General features: G+C 40.3%; 1 protein-coding gene across 2 annotated transcripts; it reads right to left on the reverse strand.

Annotated features, from left to right (window-relative positions):
* Positions 1-293: 293 nt before the first annotated feature.
* On the reverse strand, positions 294-13,524 carry LOC115423970 (E3 ubiquitin-protein ligase TRIM39-like). 2 transcript variants are annotated; one of them, XM_030141024.1, is made up of 4 exons: positions 13,401-13,524; positions 12,263-12,411; positions 8,307-8,309; positions 294-2,181 (listed from the first exon to the last, which is right to left on the reverse strand). In XM_030141024.1, exons 2-4 carry the CDS (start codon positions 12,407-12,409, stop codon positions 688-690), a joined length of 1,644 nt encoding a protein of 547 aa, XP_029996884.1. In that variant the 5' UTR covers positions 12,410-12,411; positions 13,401-13,524; the 3' UTR covers positions 294-687. The 2 variants fall into 2 exon arrangements, with proteins under 2 accessions (XP_029996884.1, XP_029996885.1); XM_030141025.1 differs by lacking the exons at positions 8,307-8,309; positions 12,263-12,411; positions 13,401-13,524 and adding an exon at positions 4,523-4,731 and having other exon boundaries at positions 294-2,333.
* Between the last annotated feature and the right edge of the window lie 1,605 nt (positions 13,525-15,129).

Here is a 15,129-nt window from a genome sequence, read left to right on the forward strand (position 1 = left end):
GTCTAAATGTGATTTGTGAGATGTTTGTAAATTTGTTGAACAAAAATCTAGAAAAGAGACTAAAAGCAGATGTATATTCTGTTGTTGGAGTTAAACTATGGAATGAGGCCAGCATGGATTTAACAATGTGTAGTTTATTTTTGATATTTAAAAAAAATGGTACGTAGAGCAATTTTTGAAGGATACAATTGTTAAGGTCTAATAAATAATAAGTAAATAATTTATTTTCGACTCTACATTAAATTACCATTAATTTGGTTGGTTATGTTTTCTATTTTTCTGGGTTAGTTTAACTTTTTTATGCTTTTGCTTGTTCATTTGGATGCATTGTTGTTTTTTTCTTTTTCCTACAGTGAATGCTGGGTAACTGAATGTGTTCTGTAGGACAGGCATTAATAGAAGCATTCTGCTTCTGCCTTTTCAGTCACTAACCTGTGGGTAATGTGTGGAGTGTTGAGACTGGTTGGATTATGTGATGACTGAAGAATTTCATCATCATCATCATCATCATCATCATTGGATTAAATCACAGGCATCAGAATGTGTCAAACCAGGATTATTCTCAGCACTAATGTTAGTATTTCAGTGCATTTGGATCCAGATTCATACACGTTCAGACAGTTTACATCATCACTAAGTTTAGTGACTCCAGTAAATCAGAGAAAATCTGTACATTTGATGAATTTCTTACTCAGTGTCGACAGGAGTGATGATCAGCGGAGCAGAGTTTAGACCTCCAGCGTTCAGACTTGGACAGAAGTATGGGATGAGTTTCTGATTGAAGCAGCAGCCAATGAAGGAGTAGATGAGAACTGAAGAACCTACGTCATAAAAGGAGACCAGACCCTCCTCATAATCCACAAACACCCCCACCTTCTGAAGACCAGACTTCACAGACAGAAGGACAGCAGGACCAGCACGAGCTCTGTACTCATTTCCATTTCTCAAACTGATGGCCCAGTATCCGTCCTGAGGTCTACAGCTGATCTCTCCTTTCCTGTTGCTGGACTCTCTGACCACTCCTAAAGTCCAGTCAGTCTTTCCTTTGACCTGAACCTCAAAGTAAAACCTGCCTGAAGAGAAACTCTGCTTCGCTAAGATGGAAACACATTCAGAAAACCTCTGTGTTTTGTCTGGAAGGTTCTTCCATTCATCACCATCATGAACCTGTTTTCCATCATCAGACAGGATGAGTTCAGGATGTGCTGTATCTGGATCCAGAGTCAGATCCACCTCATACTGTTGGACTCTCTTCAGCTCAGCTTTAACCACCACCTTCTTCATGTCTTCTGTCAGTTTGTCCTCCAGCTCAGACACAGCTCTGGCCACAGTCCCCTCATATGATGCTGGACGGATGCTGACCTTTGTCCAGGTCTTCATGGATGGAGCAGCTTTGACACAAGTGAACCTCTGGACAAAGTGGAGGTGGTCTTCAGAGCCTGAGAGCTGCTCCACCTCAGTGCTTCTCTTCTCCAGCTCACAGATTTCCTGCTCCAGCTCTTTGATGAAGTCTTCAGCCTGTTTCTCGGTGCTCCTCTGCTTTTCTTGGATCTTCTCTAAGAACTGGTCCAGACTTCTCTGAACAGACTCCATCAGAGCAGTGTAGACCTCCACACCTTCTGCTGTCTCTGTGTCTGCAGCATTCTTACTGAGCTCCACTGACCGTTGGATCTCCTGGATCTTCAGTCGTCTCTCCTGGATCATCTGCGGAATTTCAGCCTTTGTCTTCTTCAGCTCTGGCTTCTGTTCTTCATGTTCTTCTTTCAGAGGAGTAACGTCATGACTTTTGTGGTCTGAGTAGGTGCAGTGTTGACAGATACATGTGTGGTCGGTTTTACAGAACAGCTCCAGAGGTTTGTTGTGTTTCCTACACATCCTGTCCTCCAGGTTCTCCACAGGGTGGATCAGCTGATGTCTTTTCAGTCCTGAACGTGTCAGATGAGGTTCCAGATGAGTCTGACAGTAGGAGGACAGACACACAAGGCAGAACTTCAGGGCCTTCAGTTTGGGTTCAGTGCAGTCATCACAGGGAACTTCTCCTGGTTTGGCAGCTTGTTGGTCTGAGCTGGAGATGTTTGGTTCATGTTGAACTTCAAGTCTGAACTGAGCCACCATCTCTGAGATGAAAGTGTTGATCTTCAGCTCGGGTTTTAAGTTGAAAACCTCTTTACACATGGGACAGTCATATGGGACACTAACCCTCCAGTGTTCAGAGATGCAGGATTTGCAGAAGTTGTGTCCACATGGTGTGCTGACTGGATCAGTGAAGACCTCCAGACAGATGGAACACAGGAACTGATCTTCAGATCGGACCCGACCGGCAGCAGCCATATCTATGGACCAACAGAACATACACATCAGTGAAATCACCTGCTGGTTTGGGCTCTGACAGTCAAATCCAAAACTCACATTCATAACCTGGTGAAGATGGAAAGGAAGATCATGGGGACCCCTGGTCCACTCATGACGCAAGACTGAAATACAGACCACCATCACATGTCCTGCTTCCAGAGTATGTTCTGTTGACTTCAGGCAGAAGGTACAGAGTCCTGCTGTGCAGGTTCAACCCTTTAAACATTCTGTTATCCCCCTGTCAATCAAGGTCATTAATGAGCAGTTAGGTGGAGCTACCAAAAGGAGGAAGTCAAATGATGTGTACAAATGTATGTATGTGTGTATATGAGTATGTATGCATGTATGCATGTATGTATGTATGCATTTTAGGTTTTTTTCTTAATAATTTAAGTTATTATATGTCACATATTTTATGTATTTTTTCAGTATATGTTCTGTTTTCTGTTGCAGTTCAGCTTGTTTTTATCTTTGTTTCAGCCAAATTTCTCCCATGAGAGGAAGTAAAGTGAACCTTGAACTTTGAACGTTGTATTTTTAATTATATTATCAGTGTTTATCATAACGTGATCATTTCCATAAAAGTCGTTTAGGTCTTCATATAAGTGTGATTGGTCAGTCACATGACTCTACAGCAGTGTTTCAAATCCATGACGTCAGTCCAACACTTTGGGTCTGATTTCCTAAAGGTTTGTGCAATCTTAGTAAATCAGGCCCTTTGACTTTGAAATGTTCAGGAAGTTCATTGAAGTGTAACTGTAGAAAATGTTAGTGGTGACAAAACCAGGAAGAGACCTACAGTCCAAGTCCAGACCATCTAAAGGACATGGGCTGGAATCATCTAGAATCCATGTAAATCCTGTTGGTTTGTCCATGTGGTTCAGCGAGAGGAACCATTTCAGGAGAGTTGGTGTGAAATGAACAGAGGAACTAGTGTTTGTGTGTCCAAACCATATACAGTACATGGATGAAAGGGAATATTTTAACAACAAAAATACAGCACACCCCCCCCCTCCCACCCATCTAGTCTCTAAAATGGTTTGATCCCCCTCCTCCCTCCTCCCTTTCCCAGACTGGGACTCTGGGCTCCACCTGTACAGAGCAGTGCACAGGCGCTGCCTTCTCCAGTTGGTTCAGTAGTGGAGGAAGTACCTGGGTTCAACCAGGACATGTGTTTACTTCTACCACTGAATACCAACACATTATTATCAACACCAGTCCATGTTTTTGCTGCATTTAAACATAGATCTCTGTTTGTGCTGTTAGGTGGGAGTTAGCTGATGTTTTTTCTGTCTAGGAAATGTTCCATGTGGTTCAGTCCACCTCTGTCCTCTGTTTGAACTGGACTGAGAGAAGCTGCTGTTGAGTCTGTGCATGAGTTCAGATTAAAGACAAGGAGAGACCCACTGTGTGTGTGTGTGTGTGTGTGTGCATGTAGACAGGAACATTCGATTTTGTTTTTTTTTTCTAAAAAAAAGAAAAAAGAGAAAGATTCAGGTAAGAATTTAAGATCAACTCATGTAACCTTATATTCCACAGCAACCAAATATTCTATTACAATCATGTTGTCAGTTGAATAAATGTACCAGTTTATATTTCTTATTCGATATAAAACACATTGTTTGGTTATTTGCCTTTTGGTTAAAACACAAAGAGAGAGAGGAGAGCAGAGACACTGAACACATACACTGGTCTACAGTTTATTAGAAATGATCTGCCTCAGATTAAATGTGTTAAATGTTATGTATTTTAATCAGATCAATTGGGAAACAAATGACCAAAAGTGGTTTGCTGATGTTTTGACGGTATATGATAAAGTGTTCTTCCACATATATATTGGTTTATGTATATTTATAAACAGATTTATAAATGTTCTACTGAAATAACCTGTACAGTGAATGTATTGTCATGTACAGACAGTGTTTGAAGTAGAGCTGGTCGATCTGACACTAATATTCCTCTGGAGTTAAACCCATTCTCATGAGTGTATGTATATATATATATATATATATATATATATATATATATATATGTATAAGCTGCTGTATCAAAATGGAGGATTGTCTTCCACCAGATATTAGGGTCAGGGTTTATTTCTTTTATGATTCCACTCCATTCCTCTTTTACTGTGGATCAGCATTTAAATATTTATATATGTTCTCATACTCACCGCTGTTTGTAGAGACTCTGCTGAGACTGGAAACAGATCTGATGAAGTGGGTTTAAGGTTTGTTGGACGGTTCCACAGACACGTCTGCAGCTCTGCTCACACTGGGAACAACTTTCACTTTCATTTCTGGGAAGTGGTCTTTGTTCTGTGGAATGTGGCTCCTCCTCTGATCTGTTTCCTGTTTGATGTGATGGTGAAATCTGAGTGTGTGTTTTATCACAGCCTGTGAGCTCCCAAACCATTTATTCAGCGACGTTTGGGGCCGAGGCCCTTCATCAGACTGAGGACAGACAAACTTACACAGGTGTTTTATATGTAGCATCTAATCACAACACGTGACCTGCGTTATACGTCATTATGGAATAACAGAAAAAAGTCTATTAAAACTTTTCAAACATATGATCAATTATAAATGATCAAGAGTCAAGCATTCCAAGTATCAAGAAATACAAAATACACAGGTGTTTTATATGCAGTGTCCGACCACAATAGCGCATGACATGCAATATACGTCATCTTAAAAGAGCAGAAAATAACTTATTAAACTTTATCATACGTACAATCAATCATAAATCGTAAAGTGCTTCAAATGTCTCTAAATACACATAATTTTTAGTGATCAAACTGCTTTCTCTCATATTTGTAAACAGATATTAATCAAATTTCTGCAGGTTTATGTAGTTATACTGTCCATCTGAATGTGGTTACAAACACCACAGCATGTGTGCACAGTTCTTATTGACAAAAATACAAGAACAGATTTACAAAAGCAAAAACAAAAGAAAATTAAAGCCGCAAGCGGCATCTAAAGGCCCTCGCCAAGGGCTCGTCCAGTAGAAGTATGCTCATCGTTCAGCTGGTGTCGCTCTAGCCCCAAATTTTGTGTCTTCTGATGAATGGTTGTAGGCCTGGGAGATTGACAATTGACTCAAATTTGAGACAAATCAGTGTTCGCATGTCCAAACTGAACAAATTTTTGTATAAATAAATCTGTAGGGGGCACGATGGAAGCAAAATTCAACTTTTTCCATTGAATGGGTGTAGGCCTGCGAGATGTACCACTGAGTCAAATTTGAGCCAAATCGGTGTTCGTACATCCGAATTGATGCAATTTTCGTGAAGGTAAATTTGTAGGGGGTGCTACTGAGCGAAATGGCAATTTCTTTTGATAAATGGCTGTAGGCCTGGGAGATTGACAAGTGCTTCAAATTTGAGCCAAATTGGTGTTCATATGTCTAAAGTAAAGTAATTTTCGAAAAGGTAAAATTGTAGGGGGCACTATAGCGCCAAATTTAAATTTTTTCTGATAAATGGGTGTAGGCCTGAAAGATAGACGTCTGAGTCAAATTTGAGCAAAATTGGTGTTCGTATGTCCGAACTGAAGCAATTTTAATAAAAAATTTAAAAAAAAACTTGTAGGGGGCGCTGTTGCGCAAAATTTCAGTTTCTTTTGACAAATAGGTGTATGCCTGGGAGAAAGATGTCTGAGTCAAATTTGAGCCAAATCGGTGTTTGTATGTCCGAACTGAAGTCATTTTTGTAAATGTACATTTGTAGGGGGCGCTATTGTGCGAAATTTCAATTTCTTTTAATAAATGGGTGTAGGCCTGGGAGATGGACGTCTGAGTCTAATTTGAGCCAAATTGGTGTTCGTCTGTATGAGGTGAAGCAATTTTTGTAATGGTAAATTTGCGAAGAAACTTTGCAAAGTTTGCGACGTCGTCACACAAAAACGGTGACACCAATCCAAAAAATTCGGCTAACTTTTGATGCCCCACTTCTCTAGATACCGTACACCGATTTTGAGCTCATTTGGTCAAACGGCCAAGGAGGAGATAGTTAAAATATGACGTCAGCGAAAACGCTGACTCAGCATTTTAGAAATTTCAATCCAATATGACCGACTTCCGGTTGGGTTAGGGGCGTTGCCACAATAATATTTTTTGTTTGTCTCCTCATGATGAATCTGTGTACTGATTTTCGTGGCTCTACGACAAACTTTATGTTGGACGTGCTCCCATTGGCGTAATGCATTTCCACTTTTCAAGGGGGCGCTGTCGCAACATTTCTTTACCGACATCTACGAAACCTATATGTAAATTCAATTTTGCACATTTCTGAATTTTGGGCAAAATTTGGTGAGTTTTTGTAAATGTTCAGGGGGTCAAAATTTCTGAATTTTGGGCAAAATTTGGTGAGTTTTTGTAAATGTTCAGAGGGTCAAAATTGAGCTCAAAGCGCAGGAAAAGGAAAAAAAAAACAACAAATAAAAAAAAAAAAAAAAAATCTGAGCAAGAACAATATAGCCGTTTCTATGGCAACCACATATTTGGCCTTATTTGAAAGCTCTCGAGCTCCCCCACATGTCTGTGGGGTCAGAGGTCACATGTTGTGCACTTACACCCACATGACTGACCCAGAGTGGGCGTGGCCCATTGACTCCCATTCATTCTGAGCAGGTGTAAATATGCGACTTGTGCACATGTCATGTACATCTTCGGAAAGGTCTCAGTGCCGTGAATGTGAATATGTGTGAGAGTGGCGACAGTGGCGAAAGGCGACCGCGTCACTGGCGATTTTGTCCCCATGCGCCCACTGCAGACTCAATAGGCCCTGCGCCGGCTTTACTCGGCTCGGGCCTAAAAATGAAAAAAATTTTTTATATGGGGCAACGTTGAGATACATCCAAATAGACATCTAAACTGCAGTGTTGGAGTGAGGATATATATACTACATACACTGGAGTGAAGTGGTCTATGTGAAGATTAATTTTAGGAACGTATGAGAAGTTGTGAAGAGTCTGTAAAAATGGTCTGAGATCAAATTCTTCATTGAGGCCTTTGGGGTTAAGTGTATGTAAAGTATATATCCAAAAAGCCTCCTGTTGGAGTAACAAACAGTTAATATCACCCCCTCGGCTGGGCACACTGACTTTTTCTATGCCCAAGTACTTTAACATACTGACACTGTGTTGTGTTTGTGTCAAATGTGTGGCCACTGGGCTTTTTGTGTCTTTATTACGTATGTTTGATCTGTGTTCTGAGATCCTGGTTTTCAAATGCCTACTAGTTTTACCAATGTAGGCTAGTCCACATGGACATTTTAACATGTAAATTATGTTTCTTGTGTTACAGGTTATTGTTCCTTTGATTTTGTAGGATTTGCCAGACCTAGGATGAGTAAAGGTCTGTGTTTTATGTGTAAAATTACACTGAGTGCAGTGGCTGCATCTATAGTTACCATGTGGTATGTTTGGTAAAAAATGTGGCTGAGTCAGGGGAGGTAAATGAGCCCGAACCAGCATGTTACTCACATTTGGTGGTCTTTTGAATACAAGTCGTGGTGGTGCAGAGAAGTTTTTTAGGTTCGGGTCTGATTGTATTCTGTGCCAGTGTTTGTTGATAATCTGTATAAAGTCTTTGCCCAAGGGAGAGTATTGTATAATCCAGTTGATTTTGGATTCTGTTTTTTTAGTTTTTCTGAGTTGAAGACATTGATTTTGAGTCTTTTTGTCAAACCTTTTTCGTGCTTCTGAGATCCATTCCTCTTCATACTGTCTTTGTTGGAACCGCTTTACCAGATCCTCTGCTTGAGTCTCATAATCAGAATCAGAGCTGCATATACGGCGGATCTGGTTGAATTGGGAAATGGGTAAACTTTTCTTCAGAGGCATAGGGTGAAATGATTCACCAGGTAAAATAGAGTTCCTGTCAGTGCTTTTACGATATAGATTCGTGTACAGTTTGTTTGAGTCTTTGTACACAAGAATGTCTAAAAAGTTGATCTTCTGCATGTCATATTCCATGGTAAATCTTAGATGTCTGTTGTTGTTGTTCATAAACTCATGAAAATCCTTGAGTTGGGACTCAGTTCCGTTCCAAATGAAAAATATATCATCTATGTACCTCCTCCAATAGTTGATGTAATGCAGATGTGGATTGTCTCTTGGATTGAAGACCACATGATGTTCAAAATGTCCACAGAAGAGTGAAGCAAAGCTGGGAGCCATCTTGGAACCCATGCTGGTTCCAGAAATCTGGAGATAAAAGTCAGATTCAAACATGAAGAAGTTTGAGGTCAGCACTATTTCTATTAGGTTTACAATACATTCTGTGCTGGGTGAGCAGTCGTCTCGTTGATTTAAGAAAAATTCAGTGGCTTGTAACCCTCCTTCAAATGGGACATTTGTGTACAGTGATTCAATGTCCATAGTCTCTAAGAAACCTTCATTTGGGACCACCAAGGTCTGGATCATTGTGATGAACTCCATAGAGTCTTTTATGTATGATGGTAGTGATGTCACCAGGGGCTGTAGAAAATAATCCACGAATGCTGATATTTTCTCTGTGAGTGAGCCTATTGCTGATACGATGGGCCTCCCTGGTGGAACATCTGTGTTCTTCTTATGGATCTTTGGAAGGATATACAGGACTGGAATGACAGGACACTCTACTGTCATGAAGGTGTATTCAGTTTTAGTTCTGTCATTATTCTCCTGGAGGTGATTTAGTTTCATCTTTATTTTTTCTTTAAAGGCTAGAGTGGGATTATAGTCCTATTTCTTATAAAATGTATCATTACTGAGTTGTCGTTGTACTTCAGTCACATATGCTGAACGATCCAAGATGACAATAGCGCCCCCCTTGTCGGCACTTTTAATGACAATTGAGTTGTCCTTTTTCAAAGATTCTAATTCCAGTCGTTGTTCTTTTGATAGATTGTGTGCCACTGTATATTGTCTTTTGTGTTTCAGGAGATGAGAGACATCCTGTTGGACCAGTCTGCAGTATGTGTGGATGGAGGCATTGTGTTTGGAAGGTGGAATAAAAGTGCTTTTACCTCTAAACGGCGTCCGTGGTTCAGCTTGAGAGGATGAGTTTGTGTGTCGGTTCACCCTTTCAGCGGTCTGGTCTGTAGTAATGATAGATTCAGTTCCTTGAATTGAAGAGACAGAGTTGTTGGATTGAACCCAGGACCTTCTTGCTGTGAGGCACGAGTGCTAACCACTGCACCACCGTGTCACCCTAAAAAAAATGTAAAAATTAAAACTTACTAATAAAAATGTACGTTATATAGTCTAAATGTTGTCTAAAAGTAACGTTTTTTGCAACATAGTATAGCAAACTATTACACGATGAAAAACAAATTAATTTTAGCAAAATAAAATGTCTCTGTTTTGAATGTCTGGGGTCACCAGAAATTTGTGATGTTAAAATGGGGTCACAAGTCAAAAAAAGGTTGGGAACCACTGCCATACCACTGCCATTAAATGACAGAAAAAGAAATCACACATTTAAACCATTTAAAATTCAAAATCATGTATTGAACAATTAATGCACAAAAACACACAAATTCAAACACACAGCCCCCCCCCCCCCACACACACACACACACACACACACACACACACACACACAAAGTCCAAACGCAAAATTTCAATTTTAGGTTTTGTATCAGTCTTTTAGAAGAAAAAGAAACAAACAGTTCAGTTTGTTTTAACAAAAAAAAAAAAAAAAAAATCAGCTTCGGGTTTTCCACACTTTCTCAGAATTTAAAAAAACGATTTAGTTCATCCAAAAAAAACCATATATATATATATATATATATATATATATATATATATATATATATATATATATATATATATATATATATACAGTACAGGCCAAAAGTTTGGACACACCTTCTCATTCTTTACATTTTCTTTATTTTCATGACTATTTTCATTGTAGATTCTCACTGAAGGCATCAAAACTATGAATGAGCACATGTGGAATTATGTACTTAACAAAAAAGTGTGAAATAACTGAAAACATCTCTTATATTCTAGTTTCTTCAAAGTATCCACCCTTAGCTCTGATGACTGCCTTGCACACCCTTGGCATTCTCTTGATGAGCTTCCAGAGGTAGTCACCTGAAATGGTTTTCACTTCATAGCTGTGCCTTGTCAGGGTTACTTAGTGGAATTTCTTGCCTTATTGATGGGGTTGGGACCATCAGTTGTGTTGTGCAGAAGTCAGGTTGATGCACAGCTGACAGCCCTATTGGACAACTGTTAGAATACATATTATGGTGAGAACCAATCAGCTAAGTAAAGACAAACGAGTGGCCATCATTACTTTAAGAAATGAAGGTCAGTCAGTCTAGAAAATTTCAAAAACTTTGAATGTGTCCCCAAGTGCAGTCGCAAAAACCATCAAGCGCTCCAACGAAACTGGCTCACATGAGGACCGCCCCAGGAAAGGAAGACCAAGAGTCACCTCTGATGCTGAAGATAAGTTCATCTGAGTCACCAGCCTCAGAAATCGCAAATTAACAGCAGCTCAGATTAGAGACCAGATGAATACCACACAGAGCTCTAGCAGCAGACACATCTCTACAACAACTGTTAAGAGGAGACTGCGTGAATCAGGCCTTCATGGTCAAACAGCTGCTAGGAAACCACTGCTCAGGAGAGGCAACAAACACAAGAGATTTATTTGGGCCAAGAAACCCAAGGAATGGACATTAGACCAGTGGAAATCTGTGCTTTGGTCTGATGAGTCCAAATTTGAGATCTTTGGATCCAACCGCCGTGTCTTTGTGCGACGCAGAAAAGGTGAACGGATGGATGCTACATGCCTGGTTCCCACCGTGAAGCATGGAGGGGGAGGTGTGATGGTGTGGGGGTGCTTTGCTGGTGACGCTGTTGGGGATTTATTCAAGATTGAAGGCAACCTGAATCAGCATGGCTACCACAGCATCCTGAAGTGACATGCCATTCCATCCGGTCTGCGTTTAGTTGGACCATCATTTATGTTTCAACAGGACAATGACCCCAAACACACCTCCAGGCTGTGTGAGGGATATTTGACCAAGAAGGAGAGTGATGGAGTGCTGCGCCAGATGACCTGGCCTCCACAGTCACCGGACCTGAACCCAATCGAGATGGTTTGGGGTGAGCTGGACCGCAGAGTGAAGGCAAAAGGGCCAACAAGTGCTAAGCATCTGTGGGAACTTCTTCAAGACTGTTAGGAAACCATTTCAGGTGACTACCTCTGGAAGCTCATCAAGAGAATGCCAAGAGTGTGCAAAGCAGTCATCAGAGCTAAGGGTGGCTACTTTGAAGAAACTAGAATATAAGAGATGTTTTCAGTTATTTCACACTTTTTTGTTAAGTACATAATTCCACATGTGTTCATTCATAGTTTTGATGCCTTCAGTGAGAATCTACAATGGAAATAGTCATGAAAATAAAGAAAATGCAAAGAATGAGAAGGTGTGTCCAAACTTTTGGCCTGTACTGTATATATATATAAAATAAAATAAAAAAGTGCACAGTTCCATTTCAGGGCTTTAGAGAAAACAAAAACAAAAAAAAAAGATTTTACTCTTGCCCTGTCTTCACTGTTCTGTCAGTCAGTCCAGTCCAGTCAGTGTGTAATCCGGTCTGGGTTTTGGCTGCTGCTGGTCTGACTGCCGTCTGCTGCAGCGAATGAATGGATGAGATGAACCAGCAGGTGAACGGATGGAGATGAATGGAGTTTGGAAGAGATAATGACGAGTAAGTGGACGTAGTAGTGGGATTAAACTGTCGTAATGGCTCCGACACGTTCTACACTCTTCGTTCTGTGCCGTCACGACTGTGGAATGCGGATGTGGGAGGTATTTAAAAACTGCCACCAACTGCGAGCGAATGGGGTGATGATGATGATGTGGTGACGACGTCCGTGGTGTATGCGGAGTTGAAAACCTCTGTACACATGGGACACTAACCCTCCAGTGTTCAGAGATGCAGGATTTGCAGAAGTTGTGTCCACATGGTGTGCTGACTGGATCAGTGAAGACCTCCAGACAGATGGAACACAGGAACTGATCTTCAGATCGGACCCGACCGGCAGCAGCCATATCTATGGACCAACAGAACATACACATCAGTGAAATCACCTGCTGGTTTGGGCTCTGACAGTCAAATCCAAAACTCACATTCATAACCTGGTGAAGATGGAAAGGAAGATCATGGGGACCCCTGGTCCACTCATGACGCAAGACTGAAATACAGACCACCATCACATGTCCTGTTTCCAGAGTATGTTCTGTTGACTTCAGGCAGAAGGTACAGAGTCCTGCTGTGCAGGTTCAACCCTTTAAACATTCTGTTATCCCCCTGTCAATCAAGGTCATTAATGAGCAGTTAGGTGGAGCTACCAAAAGGAGGAAGTCACATGATGTGTACAAATGTGTGTATATGTGTATGTGTATATTTTAGGTTTTTCTTTATACTATTTTAACTTATTCATTATATGTCACATATTTTATGTATTTTTTCAGTATATGTTCTGTTTTCTGTTGCAGTTGCAGCTATTTTTTCTCTTTGTTTCAGCCAAATTTCTCCCATGAGAGAAAATAAAGTGAACCTTGAACTTTGAACGTTGTATTTTTAATTATATTATCAGTGTTTATAATAATGTGATCATTTCCATAAAAGTCGTTTAGGTCTTCATATCAGTGTGATTGGTCAGTCACATGACTCTACAGCAGTGTTTCAAATCCATGACGTCAGTCCAATACTTTGGGTCTGATTTCCTAAAGGTTTGTGCGATCTTAGTAAATCAGGCCCTTTGACTTTGAAATGTTCAGGAAGTTCATTGAAGTGTAACTGTAGAAAATGTTAGTGGTGACAAAACCAGGAAGAGACCAACAGTCCAAGTCCAGACCATCTAAAGGACATGGGCTGGAATCATCTAGAATCCATGTAAATCCTGTTGGTTTGTCCATGTGGTTCAGTGAGAGGAACCATTTCAGGAGAGTTGGTGTGAAATGAACAGAGGAACTAGTGTTTGTGTGTTTGCAGTGTCAGTGTGGAGTTAAAGCTGTAGATCAGCTCAGGTGGACTCACCGCTGTTTGTAGAGACTCTGCTGAGACTGGAAACAGATCTGATGAAGTGGGTTTAAGGTTTGTTGGACGGTTCCACACACACGTCTGCAGCTCTGCTCACACTGGGAACAACTGTCATTTCTTGGAAGTGATCTTTGTTCTATGGAATGTGGTTCCTCCTCTGATCTGTTTCCTGTTTGATATGATGGTGAAACCTGAGTGTGTGTTGTTTGATCACAGAGCACAGACGACATGTAGAAGGGTTGTGGTTCTGTAAATACATGTGTGGAAGTGTGGATGTTTAGAAACAGCAGTTAGAGCATTATCTGTGCAGTCAGCTGTTGAAGCTGCAGGTTCGGCTGGAAAATATTCCCCGTTGTCAGACTGTTGTGTTCTTTTGTGTTGTTGTGTCTGTGTTTGGATCCTCCTTTTACTGGGTCAGTCCTGTGCACATGTTTTGATTCTGTTTCAGTCACTTCAGGGATAGTGGGGGTCACCAGTCTGTGGCAGCGTTATTTTGGGGGTCATGAGTTTGACAGTGTGTGAAGCCCTGGTCTATGTAGTGGGGGTCTGCTGGTGTAAATCTGCAGAATGCTGTCAGGTTTCAGGAGCCGTCCATGAATATGAAGTCAGTATTGGTGTTTGGACCTAGTATGAGCACAGCTGTTCCAAACAAAAACACAAGACAAACACAAATATATGACAAAACTGACTGAGGAAAGAAAAGTCCATCTGTTCTCACACAGAAGGAAGAGTTAGAGTCCAACCTGAAATGTTTAGACACAGTAGAAGAAAACTGAAAAGGAAATTACAAACGCTCACGTGTTTCTAGTGACGTCGATGACTGCTGATGACGGAACAGGTGTGGAAGGGTTGGACCATTTCAGAGAGGAATGGTCCAACCACTACCCCTGACAACTGTGTTTAAAGGAGGAGAGCCAAGGGGGAGGACCAAGGGGGAGGGGTAAGGGGGAGTAACAAAGGAAGTAACAATGAGATATTGAAATATTATTAAATAGCAAAAAAAAAACCAAACAAAAAAAAGAGTAAAAACAGTAGCCCCCCCACCAACTCTAGCCCCGCCCCTCTCCCCTTCAGTCACACATTCATACCTAACTCAGGTGCAGAGGACAGTTCCAGGTAAATACAGTAGTTATTACACATTGTTGATTATTCCATGTGGTTGGTTATTGGGTGAAAAAAAAATTACAATAATCTACACCAAACTTATATTTTTGGGTCGGTAATTACTTACATTTTCAGGAAAATATATTTTGAAATGAGAAAAAATTGGTGAAAAAAATATTTGAGTATTTTTGTGAGTGTGAATGTTTGTACAGTGACCCAGTTTAGTGCCGTCATTCTGGGTTCATTTGATAAACTATAAATAAACTACATTTATTCAAATGCACTGATATTTAACTATTATTTATGTCATATTCTAAACACACAGTGTTTAAAATTAATAAATGCATATATCTATGCAAAATACATTTGAATATAATGATAATATCACTTGTATGTTGTAAATATTGTGAATAAATGTATATGATATTGATAATTGAAATAAAAAATGTTTAATTTGATATTTCCTTTTGTTTTCCGTCTGTGATGCTGACATTTGTCTAAACTCTTTCTATTTAGGTTTGATTATATATTTTTGTCCTCTAAGCAATTATTGGGTTGTAAAATAGAGGGTTTTATCAGACTAAATACAGGGTTCTGGATGCTATGAAATGATGATTTCTCC

The sequence above is a fragment of the Sphaeramia orbicularis genome, chromosome 8, assembly GCF_902148855.1.
Source record: "Sphaeramia orbicularis chromosome 8, fSphaOr1.1, whole genome shotgun sequence".
NCBI lineage: Eukaryota > Metazoa > Chordata > Actinopteri > Kurtiformes > Apogonidae > Sphaeramia > Sphaeramia orbicularis.